General features: G+C 39.4%; 1 protein-coding gene across 6 annotated transcripts in view; it reads right to left on the bottom strand.

Annotated features, from left to right (window-relative positions):
- erich2 (glutamate-rich 2) overlaps positions 1-15,024 on the bottom strand; it is a 105,077-nt gene that overhangs the window by 89,507 nt on the left and 546 nt on the right. Inside the window, exons 1-2 of one of the 6 annotated variants that reach the window (XM_059966600.1) lie at positions 14,745-14,818; positions 11,550-11,627 (exon numbers count right to left, since the gene is read on the bottom strand). The exons of 1 other annotated variant lie outside the window; for it this stretch is intronic. Coding sequence is in view for 1 of the 5 variants with exons in the window: in XM_059966597.1 (XP_059822580.1) it covers positions 14,358-14,484 (127 nt within the window). In the remaining 4 variants the exon portion in view is untranslated. Of the gene's footprint in view, positions 1-11,549; positions 11,631-14,357; positions 14,517-14,744; positions 14,904-15,024 lie in introns of those variants that run through there. 4 more of the 6 variants (XM_059966599.1, XM_059966602.1, XM_059966597.1 and 1 more) reach the window with 4 other exon arrangements.

Genomic DNA, 15,024 nt, shown 5'->3' on the forward strand with positions numbered 1-15,024 from the left:
TCGGAGTACATGTTTCACTGATAGACTGGGTGGTCACAGGTAGACTGGGTGGTGAAGGCTTTTAGGCCACAGGCCTTCATCATTTAGGGCACTGTATAAAAATATGAGAGGCCACAGTGAAGCACAGGACTTTAGTGAGGCTGCTCTTCAAGTATTATATTCAATTTTTATAGTACTACTACAGGAATGATGTCACTGAACAGGAAAAGATTTACAAAGTTTTGTCAAAACCTGAGGGACTGAGGTATGATTGGATAGAACTTTATCCCTTAGAGCATGCGAGAATGAGGTGATCTTAAGAAGCATAGATCAGGTAAATGCAGACTCCCCCACCCACTCCCCCAAGTTATGGAATCAAGAAATAGAGGTTAGAGATTATAGGTTCAAGTTGAAAGAGTAAAGATTTAATAAGAACTTGAGAGGCAACTGTTGTTGTACAAAGGGTGGAATCCAGGAGATGCAGGAGCCTTAGGTCCCATACCATCAGGCTCAGGAAGAGTTATTTCTGTACAACTGGTGCGAATATTTCATTTACCAATATTCTGAACTATTTCAATGACCTACAGGGCTCAATACAGCTTATATTCTCAGTATTATTTGCACAGTTTATCTTCTTTTGCCATTATTATTTGCCAGCTTATGTATAGCATTTTTGTAAAATTCTATTGTATTTCTTTTTTCCTAGAAATGTCTGGAAGAAAATGAATTTCAAGGTAGTATATGGGAACCTAAGTACTTTGATAATAAATTTACTTTGAACATTAAAATAGCTTGAATTGGGTATTTTGGTTAGCATGGACCAGTTGGGATGTAGGGCCTGTTTCTGTGGTGTATGACTCTATAATTGAAGAAGTAATAGCTGTTGTCTTTCACAAGTTAAAGCACAGTAGCCAACTTACCATGCCAGTACCTGCATAATTTTCACAATAATCAGATCTGCAAATCAACATCAAGAGATAATGACAGGAAACACGTGGAAATATTGATTTTTCCAGTTCTCTCAGAAAGAACTTGAATAATATCACTGAGTATAATTTGCTGCATGGAGAGAGTTGGGCATTCTACATCCAAGTATGAGAAAGAATCCTCCTTACCCTTTGTTTTCATCCTGACCTAGTGTTTAATCATGCAATTAGATTCAAAGAAGGTTTACTCATCTTCAGTAACTGCACATTGACTTACTGTACTTTCAGGTGTCAAACCAAAGGAATGAATATTAACACTACATGCCTCAGCAGCAATAGCTTCCCACAGCTAGCGTGACTAAATCTGTTCCCATACTGCTTCCATTCCTCCAGTTTGTCCTGTTCTATTATATTTGTCAGTGCTTCCCAGATGCCTTCCTTTTTTAAAAATTATCAGTAGCTTCCCATTCACCATAGGTCATGGGTCTTTTAAATAGCATTGTTTCTATTCTGCCCTCAATCCCTCTTGTCCCAATCACAAAACATTTTCCACCCACTATATTGAACAGACCATCTTCTAAAATTTCTAACACCTTCAAGGTGATTTCATCACCAGATATATTTCCCCCGCCCTTTCAGCATTCCACAGGGATGGTTTGCTCACTGAGTCTCTGGTTCACTTCCATCTCCATCAATGATTACTCTTCTTTTACTTGTAACTCTGCATGTTATAACTGGATTTGTAATGCCCCTTTCTTCCTTTTCCACTTTCCAGGGATCCAAACACTCCCATCAGGAGAAAAATAAATTCGCTTTACTTCCTCTAATGTAGTGGATTACATTTAGTATTCATTGTATGATTATATCTCTATATCTATCTCTATCTACAAATATTGCCTAATCCATTGGGTAGAGTTACTTCAAAATCCCAGAAATTGAAGTGCTTTGTAAGACTTAGTTAAAGCAATTTATTATTCTTTTGTTTGTCGTCATTCATATAGCCTACAATGATCAGCTGAGAGTAATAAATCTCTACTGCCCTGTTTTGCTTCTCTCTTGATGTCTACCCTATCACAGGCAATCCCTTTGATCACCCTGACCCTCCTATTCACTGCAATTTAAAATATTAAATGCTGAACTTTTCCCAATTCTGATCAAAAATCATCAAAGCAAAGCATCAACTGTTTTTCCCCTCAGATATGATGTTTTTTCCCCAACATTTTCTGTTTGACTTCTGGATTTCCAGCATGTGATGCTTTTTCTCTTCTCCAAATCATAACACTATTGCTGGCAACAAAAGCTAATCATCAAGTCACTTTTGATTATTTGGTAGATTACTCAAGGACCAAGCAGAAGTTGAACAAGAAACTTGAAGGATACAAGTTATTTGCAATGGAAGTGGAAATTTGTAAACTGTTGAAAGAGATTTAGGGTCAAATTAAATCCTGGACAGTAAAGAAGTCTAAAGAATCACATGAAAATTTCAGATCTATTCCTGTAGGCTTCCATTAAAGCACAAAGTGAACACCCCCTCCCCATTTCCCACAACACTAAACTGAAACAATCCTGAGAGAAATTATTTGGTTGTTTATTTAGCGATACAGTGCAGAGCAAGCCCTTTGAGCAGCGCTACCCTCGACAACTCCAATTTAACCCTAACCTAATCAAAGTACAATTTTCAATGACCAATCAACCTACTTGGTATGTCTCTAGACTGTGAGAGGAAACTGGAGAACCTGGGGAAAACCCATGCATTTCCCACAGGGAGAACACACTGACTCCTTACAGGGACCATAAATATTGAATTCCGACATCCTGAGTTGTAATAACACTATGCTAACTGTTACAATACCGTGGTGCCCAATATAAGAGACGAACTATTCAAACACGGTCTCTTCAAAGCTTTACTTAAGTAACAAACACTCAAAAGTTTATGAATTATATATAACACTTTTGAGTTTTTAAATACTTAAAATGAAAATGTCTTTCTGATCTCACAATGATACACATTCTCACACCCAGCAAATGCAAAAGTACTGCCATCATGTTTTTTTGAACTCGTTTTGCAGGATGATTGTAACCTTCTGAATTGTTAGTATGTTCTCATTATCTTTTAATAATACCTAATGTACCCATGTTTTAACACTATTCAAAAATACGTATAAAGAAAATAAACATCAGGTTCTGTAAGTGTACCAGGAACAAAGAATTGTGCAGTATTGATCCAGGCTGCTTGTAACTATGCAAATACATTGTATTAAAACCATGGGCAGTAACAGCAGCATGTGTAGTTCATGACTGATGGCAGTCCAAACTATCTGGCCAGCTCCTGCCCAAATGAAAAGGAACTGCATTAAGGCTAGCTGGCAGTAATAGATTTCTGGACCACAGAAAATCTCCTGGAAACAAGGACAAACAATCTGCTAGAAACACTCAGCGGATAGAGAAGCACTGGTTGAAGGAAAGATATCGACAACAGTTTGGGCCGAAACCCTGTATCAGTATACTGGAGTAACAATGCAACACACTTGGGAGATTTTTCCTTTCAACGGTTCAGAGGGGTACGAAAAGATAAAGATGAGATTGTAAAGCAAAATAATACAATTATGGATAAAAGTATCCCTGGGACAACTGCACTTGAGGAAGGGGTAAGATGTCTGATGTAGGAGAGGGCTATGGTTTTCCTTTGGGACCCAGAAATGCACTCCAGATCTTTCTGGCCCATACAGAAACATTTAAAATTGTTAGGAAAAGCTTGTCATGATACTGCTTGCTATTGATCAACACTCAGAAATCTGGGATAAGGTCTGCAAACAACTCTAAACATTGTACTGGCTATTGAATTGACTTTATTTCTCACAGATTTCACATACATGAGGAGTAAAAATCTTTACGTTATGTCTCCACCTGCACGTGCAATGAACAAATTGTAGTACTTTGTAATAAATAGTATGTACAGTAAGATATACAACAGAACAATCAATATAGCTTAGAAATACAATTGTGTCAGCGTGAATTGATCAGTCTGATTGCCTGGTTGAAGAGGTTGTCCCGAAGCCTGTTGGGCCTGGCTTTAGTGCTGCAGTACTGTTTCCCAGATGGTAGCAGTTGGAACAGTTTGTGTTTGGGGTGACTCGGGTCCCCAATGACCTTTTGGGCACTTTTTACGCACCTGTTGCTGTAAATGATCTGAATAGTGGGAAGTTCACATCCACAGATGCGCTAGCCTGTCTGCACCAGAGTCCTGTAATTGAAGGAAGCATAGTTCCCATACCAGTCAGTGATTCAGCCAGTAACGATGCTCTCAATTGTGCCCCTGTAGAAAGTCCTTAGGATTTGGGGACTCATAACAAACTTCTTCAACTGTCTGAGGTGAAAGAGGTGCTGTTATGCTTTTTTCACCACTCAGCCGGAATGTATAGACCAAGTGATGTCCTTGGTGATGTGTATACCAAGGGACTTGAAGCTGTTTGCTCTCTCAACCCCAGATTAATTGATGTCAATAGGGGTGAGCTTGTCTCTGTTCCTCCTGTAGTCCACAACCAGCTCTTTTGTTTTTGCAACATTGAGGGAAAGGTTATTTTCTTGACACCACTATGTCAGGGTGATGACTTTCTCTCTGAGGACTGCACCATTATTATTCGAGATAAGGCATCATCTTACATAATGTATCATCTGTAAATTTAATTAGTAGATTAGAGCTGTGGGTGGCGACACAGTTATGGGTATACAGGAAGTAAAAGGAGGGGGCTTAGGACACAGCCTTGGGAAGCCCCTGTGTTGAGGGTCAGAGGGACAGAGGTGAGTGAACCCACTCTTACCATCTGCTGGTGATTTGACAGGAAGTCCAGGATCCAGCTGCAGGGTGAAGGCCAAGGTCTCTGAGCTTCTTGTCATGCCTGAAGGGGATTATAGTGTTGAATGCTGAACTGTAGTCCAAGAACAGCATTCACACATAAGCATCCTCCTCTCCAAGTGTGCAATGACAGTGTGTAGAGCTGTGGCTATTGCGTCATCTGTTGATCAGTTGTGTCGGTAGATGAATTGTTGGGGGTCCGTTGTGGGTGGTAGCATCCAAATTATGTCATTAGCCTCCAGTATTTAAAGATTAATGCCCTGCTTGCATATTATGGGGAGTCCTCATGTTTCAGAAATACAGCACTGGACACAACTTTATAAAGGAAGGACATGACAGGTAGCCCCAAACTGACACTTCAACATTCCTACTGTGTAAAAATACAGCCTTAATTGTCTTTACAAGACACATTTTTAATTAATTGAATTCAACTTTCATGTCAGTGCAGATGGTAAAACAAAATTAACGGTGGTTTATGGGGACTTCATTTGTCTTTTAAACCGAGGTAGGAAAGGTTGATTTATAAACATCTTGAGTAAAGTGCATACTTCTTAGTACATTTCTAAGGCTTCAATTTTTTTCAGTCTAATCTGTCCTGTTTTTCTTTTCAGGTACACAATTTTTAAAAATCCCATTTCTAATAATTCCCAGATTTTAATACCTCTTCAATTAAAGACCTTGTGGACACCCTACTCCAAGGTTTTACACATTCCAGAACCTAACAGTTTTCTCTGCTCTTCAAATGTGGAATGTACTGATAGATTTGTCTGTATTTACCTTATCTGCTTGGACCATTAAATTAATCTGAACCAAGTGTAAGTTATTTTTTTTAAAGCAAGTCATAAAAATCATAATATTACAGTAAAGTAAAATTATGTCTAGTAGCAATGCACAATTGGCTAGAAGAATTCAGCGGGTCAAGAAGTATCGATTGAATGAAAGATATTGATGACATTTCAGGTCAAAACCCTTCACCAGTAGCAATACAATACATCTAGCTACTTTCCTTTTCCCTGGTTTAGGGGAATTAAGAAAAGACAAGATTGCAAAGTGAAACAATACTTAGTTACCTATGTTAAATAATTCAAAACACCCATTCTTTAAAAGCAAATCCAGAAAAAGCAAGCACTGGAAACAAAAACTCATCAAATAGAAATATAAATCCTGGAGCTCCACACTGTGGTTTGAAAAAGATTATTTTGTTAAGACTACAAATAAATGGTTCTGACAGGATTACACTCAGCAGTCACTTAGTAAGCTACAGGAGTGGAACACTGTGTGGTCTTCTACACTGTAGCCCATCCACTTCAAGGTGCAACGTGCTGTGCATACACATAGAGATGCTGTTTGGCACACCACTGCTATAACGTGTGATTATTTGAGTTACTGTCACCTTCCTGTCAGCTGAATGAGACTGCCCATTCTCCTCTGGCACTTTGCCTACAGAACTGCCACTTGCTGATTTTTTTTTTTGTTTTCACACCTCTCTCCATAAACTCTAGAGATGGCTGTGCATGAAAATCCCAGGAGATGAGCAGTTTCTGAGATACTCAAACCACCTGTCTAGCGCCAACAATCATTCCATAGTCAAAGTCACTTAGATCGCATCTCTTCCCCAGTCTGATATTTGATCTGAACAACAACTGAACCTCTTGACTATGTCTGCAAACTTTTATGCATTAAGTTGCTGCCACATGATTGGCTGATTAAATATTTGCATTAATGAGCAGGTGTTCAAGTGCACCAAATAAAGTGGCCACTGACTGTATATTATTTCTCCTGCCACAAATGATGCCATGGTGTTTTGCCATATCTTCTGTTTATGTTTATACATGTGTAAATAACTCTATGATTATTACTTATGGTCTGTTACGAATGTGCCGCAACTCTGAGGGGCCGAAGGGCACAAAGTCGCCCCCTCCTTTTTGAGAATCGCAAGATCGCTATTAATTCGGGTCTGGGACCCAGGAAATGAGAGAGAATCCACAAGGTTTGGAATGTGTCCTGGTCTCAGCGAAACAAAACCATTGATAACAGCTATTGTCTCTTGGAGATGGAATTGTGTATTGAGTACTGTACTATTCATTGAAGTCCCTCAGGGAATGACCAGAGTGGGCTGGTTGAGGGATTGCATCATCCCAACCTGATTGACATCTGAGACCCCGTGAGTAAGGATAAAAGAGGGTCTGGGGAACAACCCCTTTAGGCGCACCAGGAGAAACGCTAGAAATCCCGTGACAGCGTTTAATAGCGACAGCCGGTGGGGGGCTCGTGTGCGTCCTTCCCTTGCCTGGGATTGGCAGGCTCACCACAGAAGAGCGGCTTAGCTAAAGGAGAGGCCACAAGTGAACGGCCACACCAACGAGACTCCGATGGATCGAAATCATAAAAGGAAAGCCAGCAAGTTTTTCTCCCAAAACTCTCTCTCTCTCCAAGCATTGCAAACCCAGCGGTCCCCAAAGGCTGCAGCCTACATGAACTGAGTGACTTTTATATTTCCATCGGACAATACATTATCCCCTAGACAACAATAGAGCTTATTTCTTATTGATTATTATTATACCCGCGCTTTTAGATTTAGTATTGACAACATATATTATCTGTATATTTGCATTGATATTATTTTTGTGTATTTTTACTAATAAATACTGTTAAAAATAGTATCATCAGACTTCAATGGACCTCTCCATCTTTGCTGGTAAGTGACCCAGTTACGGGGTTCGTTACAGGTCTTACAAAGGGGTAAGCAGATAACTGTGATTTGAGGAACAGAATAATCTGATGGCAGTGGCCTATAAATTTAGAAGTGGCAGCTATGCACACACAAACACAAATTTGTTGATACTTTAAAAAGATCACTGGTACTGATCGTCAGTCTAACGATTCAAAGATACATTTTTTAAAAGGTTACCCACCTCAACCAAATCTATACATCCAATTTCAGTGCCTTTCTATAGAAAATTTATTTTCAAATAAAATGTAAATATGACTATATTTTAATATGGTAGCAGTTGTTATTATAACCTTATTTATTCTCTCTTAAACTGTCCTATTCCCGAGTCAGAAATCATTGCAATCATTTTGCAAGTTATTATTACTTTCAATTTGCAGTACATATAAAGTTAATTTCATATGTGTTATTTAGACATGGTTAGAAAGTCTAGTTGATTTCTAAGCAACAGGTACTATGGTGAAACAATACCTAAAGGTAAGGATGAGAAGACCAAAGCTGGAGTTTGTTCCATTATTTAAAATAAATGGAAAATCAAACAACAGATGTTTCCCAGCACTTGCACAGAGGTTCTACTATGTGATTGATCAAAGAATAAATGTCATTATGGAAGAACAAAAAAATGAAACAATGCATCCTAAAACCTGCAGAACTAATAGTGTGGAAATTCATATACACCCAGCGTCAGGGCATACAACTCATAAAATTGATCCCAAAATCTGATCTTTAATAATGGAGAGGCAATACTTTGCACCTCTAGATGAAGCCACCAAAGTTAAATGGCAAATTTGGATCTTATATATTTCTGATAATTCATGAGAAATTGGGTAAAGAGGAAGGAAACAAATACTTTAGTCCTCCAACTTCAGATAAAGAGTCATAAAAAGATCCTCAAACATTTCTTAACCTTGATTGCTTCCTAGAAAAATAGCAGGAAGCAAATAATTGTGCTACTTGGAAGAGGAAGAGAGGAAACAGGGAAAAATAAACAAATTCAAACATAAAACATGATTTTAACAAGCACTAAAAGTCAATGTACTTTATCAAAAGGTAAATCTGACACGTTTACTAGAGTGTCTAACTAATGAGGGAACAGATTTGACAGCATGAGACAGAAATATGAATTATCAAAAAGTGCCACACAAACTAAGCGTTCATAAGGTTAGAGGTTACATAATAATACAGAAAAAGAACTGAGGTACAAAAGACAGGGTGGAGTAAACAATTGTTTTCTCTTTGGCAAAATGTTACTCGTGGAGTGTCACAGATACCTTTACTGAATCTTTGGCTATTCACAATTCCCCATACTCTTGTCACTGATAAAAACACACAGCTTCCAAGTCTGCTGATAATACAAAACTGGCAGAAAAATAAGATGCAATAAAGTCATACAGTGTATGCAAAGGATTGAATTTCATTTCCAATAGTTCCATAAGTTTTAACATATATATGTTCAAAGATAATTTTTATCTTCAAATAATTTTTATGACATTTATAGAAAAACAGCCCCTCCAGTTTACCTTCAATATATACAACAATTCAGTTTCCATAGCTCACAGGGTAAGAGGATTTCAAAATTTATGCCCCTCAGAGAGGAACTTTCTCCTTAACTCCATCTTGAGAGGGCTCACCTTATTAGATTCTCAATCAAGGGGAATCACTGTCACATAAATTACCTTGTCAGGCCCCCTCAGAATTATTTATGTTTCTGTACCTCCTAAACTGCAGTAAATATAGTCCACCTGAGCAACCTTTCCTTAAAAGATGCCTCTTCATGCCAGGAATCGATCTACTTAACCATCTCTAAATGTTTCCATTATAAGCTAGTAAGCTAGTGTTCTGCCGTTCCTGAGAAAACTCCAGGAGAGAGATGCGAGCACGAGTTACCATGAGGAGAAGCTCACAGTCAAGACAAGGGGCCATGATCAACTACAGTTCTCACCGTTTAAAGCATCAAAGGAAGATTGAAACATCAAGGCAAATGCGGAGGAGAGCAGGCAGTTCTCGGAGAGGCCACTGGTCCATGTCACTTTCCTTGGAGGAGCTGCTGGGTTCCAATATATATTCTGCATATATACTTTGATAATAAAATGAACCTTTGAACATTTAATGGTGGAAAGCGTTGTGTCTGTGAAAGGACTGTCTGAATCTGTGCATTGGAGGCTCCTTTCCAGGCTGTGATGCAACCAGTCAGAAGCTTTCCAGAATACATCCATAGAAATTTGCAAGCATCTGTGACATACCAAATCTCCTCAAACTCTTCATGAGTAGATCTGCTGGTGTGCCTTCTTGGTGATTACATCAATGTGTTGCACCCAGAACCGATCCTCTGAGATATTGACACTCAGGAACTTGAAGCTGCTCACCTTTTCCACCAATGACTCATCAATGAGGACCTGTGCATGTTCTCTCAACTTCCACTTCCTGAAGTCCACAGTCAATTCCTTGGTCTTGCTGACGTTGAGTGAGAGGTTGTTATTGGGACACCACTCAACCAGCTGATCTATCCCACTCCTGTACAACTCCTTGTTGCTATCTGAGATTCCTCCAACAACACTAGCATTATCAGTGAATTTACAGATGGCATTTGAGTTGTGCCTAGCTACACAGTCATGAGCATAAAAGACTAGAGCAGTGGGCTGAGCACACATGACAGAAGAGCACTTATACTGATTTTCAGCAAGGAGGAGTTACTGCTACTGATTCACACGGACTCTGATCTTTTGATAAGGAAGTCAAGAATCCAATTGAGAATGGAGTTACTGAGTTACAATTTTTGAAGTTACTAATTAGTACTGATGGGATAATGGTTTTGAATGCAGATTTGTAATTGATAAACAACACTAAACACACGTTTTGCTGATAAACATATCTGAAATGTTTCAGTGTAAGTAGATCCTCCTTAAATGAGACCAAACAAATGATGTACACAGACTTCAAACTTAATTATTCTTATACTCATTTCCTTTTGTTTTAATGGATAACTTCCCTTTTGTCTTCCTAGTTAGGTATTGTACCAACATAAATGTCATACATTCTTCCTCGATTAAGGAGACCAAATGTGAACATAGTAGTTCCGAATATAGTCACAAATCCCACTGTTCAGTAGTATTCTGAAGTCTCTCAAAAAGCAACCATATTCAGCTTTTTCTATTTTATTCAGAAAAAAATGGATTGCCTTATATTTTCTCACATTAAGTTCTATCTGCTAATTCTTTACTAACTTGTCTTATCTATATGTCTTTGCAAGTTCATTGCATCTGCCTCACAACTTGCTTTTCTACCTATGTTACTATTGTCACAGATCTTTCTACTGTTTCTTTCAAATAACATTATAAATTGTAAATAACTGAGAAGCTAGTAACAATTCACGTGCCATTCTATTATTCGCATCTTATGAAGCTGAAAACACAAAGTGCTGAAGGAACTCAGCAGGCTAGGCAGCATCTATGGAAAAGAGTACAGTTGGGATTTCAGTCCGAGACCCTTCCTGTGTTTTCTGTGTGTTGCTTGGATTTCCAGCACCTGCAGATTTTCTTTTGTTCAAGTTGAAAATAACCCATTTATCCCAATGATTACTTGGCCTGTACTCTATTCTAATACATACTCCCAACGGCACAAACTCTTGTGCAGTAACCTTTTATGTGGCAACTCATTGAATGGATTCTGTAAATCCAAAAATGTCCTGTCTTCTAGTTCTCCTTTATCTTCCATACTATTACACCCTTGAAGAATTCTAACAAACTTAACAAAATTTCCCCTTCATTGCAATCACTGCTTATTTCTATCATGATTTTCTAAATGTTCTACTACTACTTCCTTATAATAGATTTCAGCAATTTCTCAATAACAGGCTGCGAGCTAATTAATATATTATTTCCTGGGTTCTTTCTCCTTCTTTTCTAGAAAAAGGCAGTTACATTTTAGCAGTAATTCACAAGGACCTAACCAGAAGTTGGGGATAAATGCATGATAAATGGGGATAAACCATGATAAATGCATCTACCATCTCTTTTAAAACCTGTAAATTCAGCCCATTGTTTGCTCAGGAACTTACGCTTTGTGATAGTTTAACTTTCATCCTTCCTCTGTCTTGCATTTCCTACTATTATTGGGGAGCTTTTAGCGTCTATTTCTGTGAAGACAGATAAAAATTTGTTAAAAGCCTCTGGTATTTTCTTATTTTTCCATTATTACTTTCCTAGACTCATCATCTGAGGAACAATATTTACCTTGATTGTTTTTCTTTAAAGACATTCATAGTGTTTTTATTCAGAATTGAAAATTTTGAAATTCTCCTTCTCATTTGGAGGTGGGGGTGGGATGTGGATGCCCTGTGGAAACAAGGCTGAAACTGACTGACTTTTGAGCACTTTGGGGAATCAAGGAACATAGGACCAAATAAAAAGTGGAGCTGACATACAGAATTAGATTTTATCTTGAACTATCAGCGAGTTTGGATTCCATATGGTGCTCCCATTCCACCCTCCCACAGTCACCACTAGAATCCCAAACTATTGTCAATCTGCTTACATTGCCCTTTTCAGTAACCTTCTCTCATAAGCGAATGCTCAACATCTTGTTTTATTATGTTTTGCTCTTTAAGAGCTGTCAACAAGAACTATAGAATGGCAACGAGAGGCTACTAGTTCTTAGACCACTGTAGAACTGGCTAAGAAAATCAAAGATTGCACTCTGTTTGCATCAGCTGGCTTTTCTAGAAGTTCCCAAATAGGCTTTGGAACCTTCTTTTTAAAAAGTACATACAAATAGTCATTTGGGTTGTCACCCAAAGAAAGAGCAAATATGGTACAGCCAGGCAGAGAAAACTGAATCTAGACAATGCGTGTACCCAGCTCTGCATTACACACATTTTAAATCAAATCAAAACAAAACATTGCAACATGCACCCCTCTGTGTCCAAATCAGTTTTGATGAACATGGCCTATTCCATTCACCTGGAAGGCAGACAAAGTTTCATCATGTAGGTTGTAAGGCATGTAAAAAGGGCAAAGTTACAATAATAATGGAGATTTCAATATGCATGCAGATTGGGAAAGTCAGGTTGGTGCTGGACAGAATTTAGAGAATACCTACAAGATGGCTTTTTAGAGCAGCTTGTGGTTAAGCTCACTAGGGAAAAGGCAGTTTTGGATTAGGTGTTGTGTAATGAACCAGATGTGATTAGGGAGGTTGACGTAAAGGAACCACAGTTTTGAACAGTTTTGTACCTCTTATCTTAGAAAGGGTATGCTGAAACTGGAAAGGGTACAAAGGAGGTTCACAAAAGTTGCAACTTATCACATAGTGAAAGCCCTTAATAGAGTAGATGTGAAGAGGATATCTCCTATGTTGGGAGAGTCTAAGTCCAGAGGACACAGCCTCAGAATAGACCTTTTAGAACAAAGATGAAGGAGAATTTCTTTAGTCAGAGAATGGAGAACCTGTGGAATTCTTTTCCACAGGCAGCTACGGAGGCCAAGTCTTTATCCATATTTAAGGCAGAGGTTGACAGATTCTTGATTGGTCAGGGCATGAAGGGATACAGGGAGGAAGGCAAGAGATTGGGGCTGAGAGGAAAATTGGATCAGCATGGCAGAGAAATGGCAGAGCAAACTCGATGGGCTAAATGGCCTAATTCTGCTCCTTATGCAACCCTTAGGAGCACAAAATGCAGAAGTCAGAGGTGTAAATGGACTAGGGGGTTCTTGTGAAGGCTTCCCTAAAGGTTAACTTGCAGGTTGAGTCAGTGGTAAGGAAGGCAAATGCAATGTTAGCATTTATTTTGAGAGGATCAGAATATAAAGGCAAGGATGTAATGCTGAGGCTTTTTAAGGCTTTGGTCAGACTAGAGTTGGTGTATTGTGAGCAGTTTTAGGCCCCTTATTGAAGAAAGGATGTTCATTGGACCAAAGGAATTCACAAGAATGATCGCAGGAATGAAAGGGTGTGAGAAGCATTTGATGACTCTGGGCCTGGCAGTTTAGAAAAATGAGGGGGGGGGGGGTAACTCATTGAAACCTATTAAATGTTGAAAGGCCTAGATTCCTATACAGGACATGTCCTATAGTGGGGCTATCTAGGACTAAAGGGTACAGCCTCAAAAAAATGACATTTCTTTTGAACAGAAATGAGGAGGAATTTCTTTTGCCAGAAAGTAGTGAATCTGTGGAATTCATTGCCAAAGGATTGCTGTGGAGGTCAAAGTTCAAAGTAAAATTTGTTATCTGAGTACATACTGTATACTTACAGTATACTTTTTCTGCAGGCATACCTACCAAATCTATAGAGCAGTAACTGTAAACAGGATCTGTAATCTATAAATTGTGCAAATGCAGATAATAAATAAAAAGCAATAAATAACTGGCATGAAATAACAAGATAAAAGAGTCCTTAAATGAGTGTAGTTATTTCCTTTTGTTTGAGAGCTTGATGGTTGAGGGGTAGTAACTGTTCTTAAACCTGGTGGTGCGAGTCCTGAGGCACCTGTAACCTTCTACCTGATGGCAGCAGTGAAAAGAAGAGCATGGCCTGGGTGGTGAAGGTCAGGTCATGGAGCATATTTAAAGTGGAGGATATGTTTTTAATTATTAAGGGCGTCAAAGGTTACTGGAAGAAGCCAGAAGGATGGACATTGATTGTCAGTGTTTATGTGTAGTTATTCACTGATTCCATTGGGTTTCTTTGTAAGAAAATGAATCTCAGGATAGTACAGACATACACGTAATTGGATCATAAATTTACTTGAGTGGTGAGTCTTCTAGCTGGCTACTAGATTTTGGGGAGAGAAGAGGCGAGTTATTCACCCAGAGGGAGAAGGAGGGGGTGAGGTAGCTTTGTTCTTGAACATGGCAAAACTATTTACCTGCAGGTCCTGGATACGGGCAGTTGAGGGTTCCACCCGATCTGACTGCCGGATAGTTTTCCGGGGGTATGTTTGTGACCAGGTACCCCTGGAAAAGGAAGGAGTACACGGCGACAATGGGCACCATTGAAGCGTTCGGGCATTTGACGCCAAACAAATACATCCTGGTGTTTAGTTATTGTAGTTTATAGTGACTTGTGATATTGTAATACTTAGAATAAAGTAGCCTTTGTAAAAAGAAAACACACCGACTGCAGAGGAGTCATCGTAAGTAAGTAGCAGTGAAGTAAGGAAGTGAACATGGTTAAAGTCAGTACCCCCGGCAGAAGGCACTCTCTACAGCAAACCAATTAAATGAAAGGACACGAGTCACCCGCCAGTACTCGCCTGATCAAGCCCTGTGAGGCGTTGACAATCGGTCCCTGGGAACCGGTGGCGGAGGTTTGTTCGCAAAACTATTTGAAGCGGGCCCTCGCCCGGCGTCCTCCCAGTGCCGGCGGCTGCGCAAGGCGACAACCGGACAAACGATCACCTTGGCAACCGGGCTCAGCGTCCTCCCGATGATGGCGGCTGCGCGAGGCGACAACCGGACAAACGATCACCTTGGCAACCGGGCTCAGCGTCCTCCCGATGATGGCGGCTGCCTCAGAGGACAACCGCACTAACG

The sequence above is a fragment of the Hypanus sabinus genome, chromosome 4, assembly GCF_030144855.1.
Source record: "Hypanus sabinus isolate sHypSab1 chromosome 4, sHypSab1.hap1, whole genome shotgun sequence".
In the NCBI taxonomy this organism is placed as follows: domain Eukaryota; kingdom Metazoa; phylum Chordata; class Chondrichthyes; order Myliobatiformes; family Dasyatidae; genus Hypanus; species Hypanus sabinus.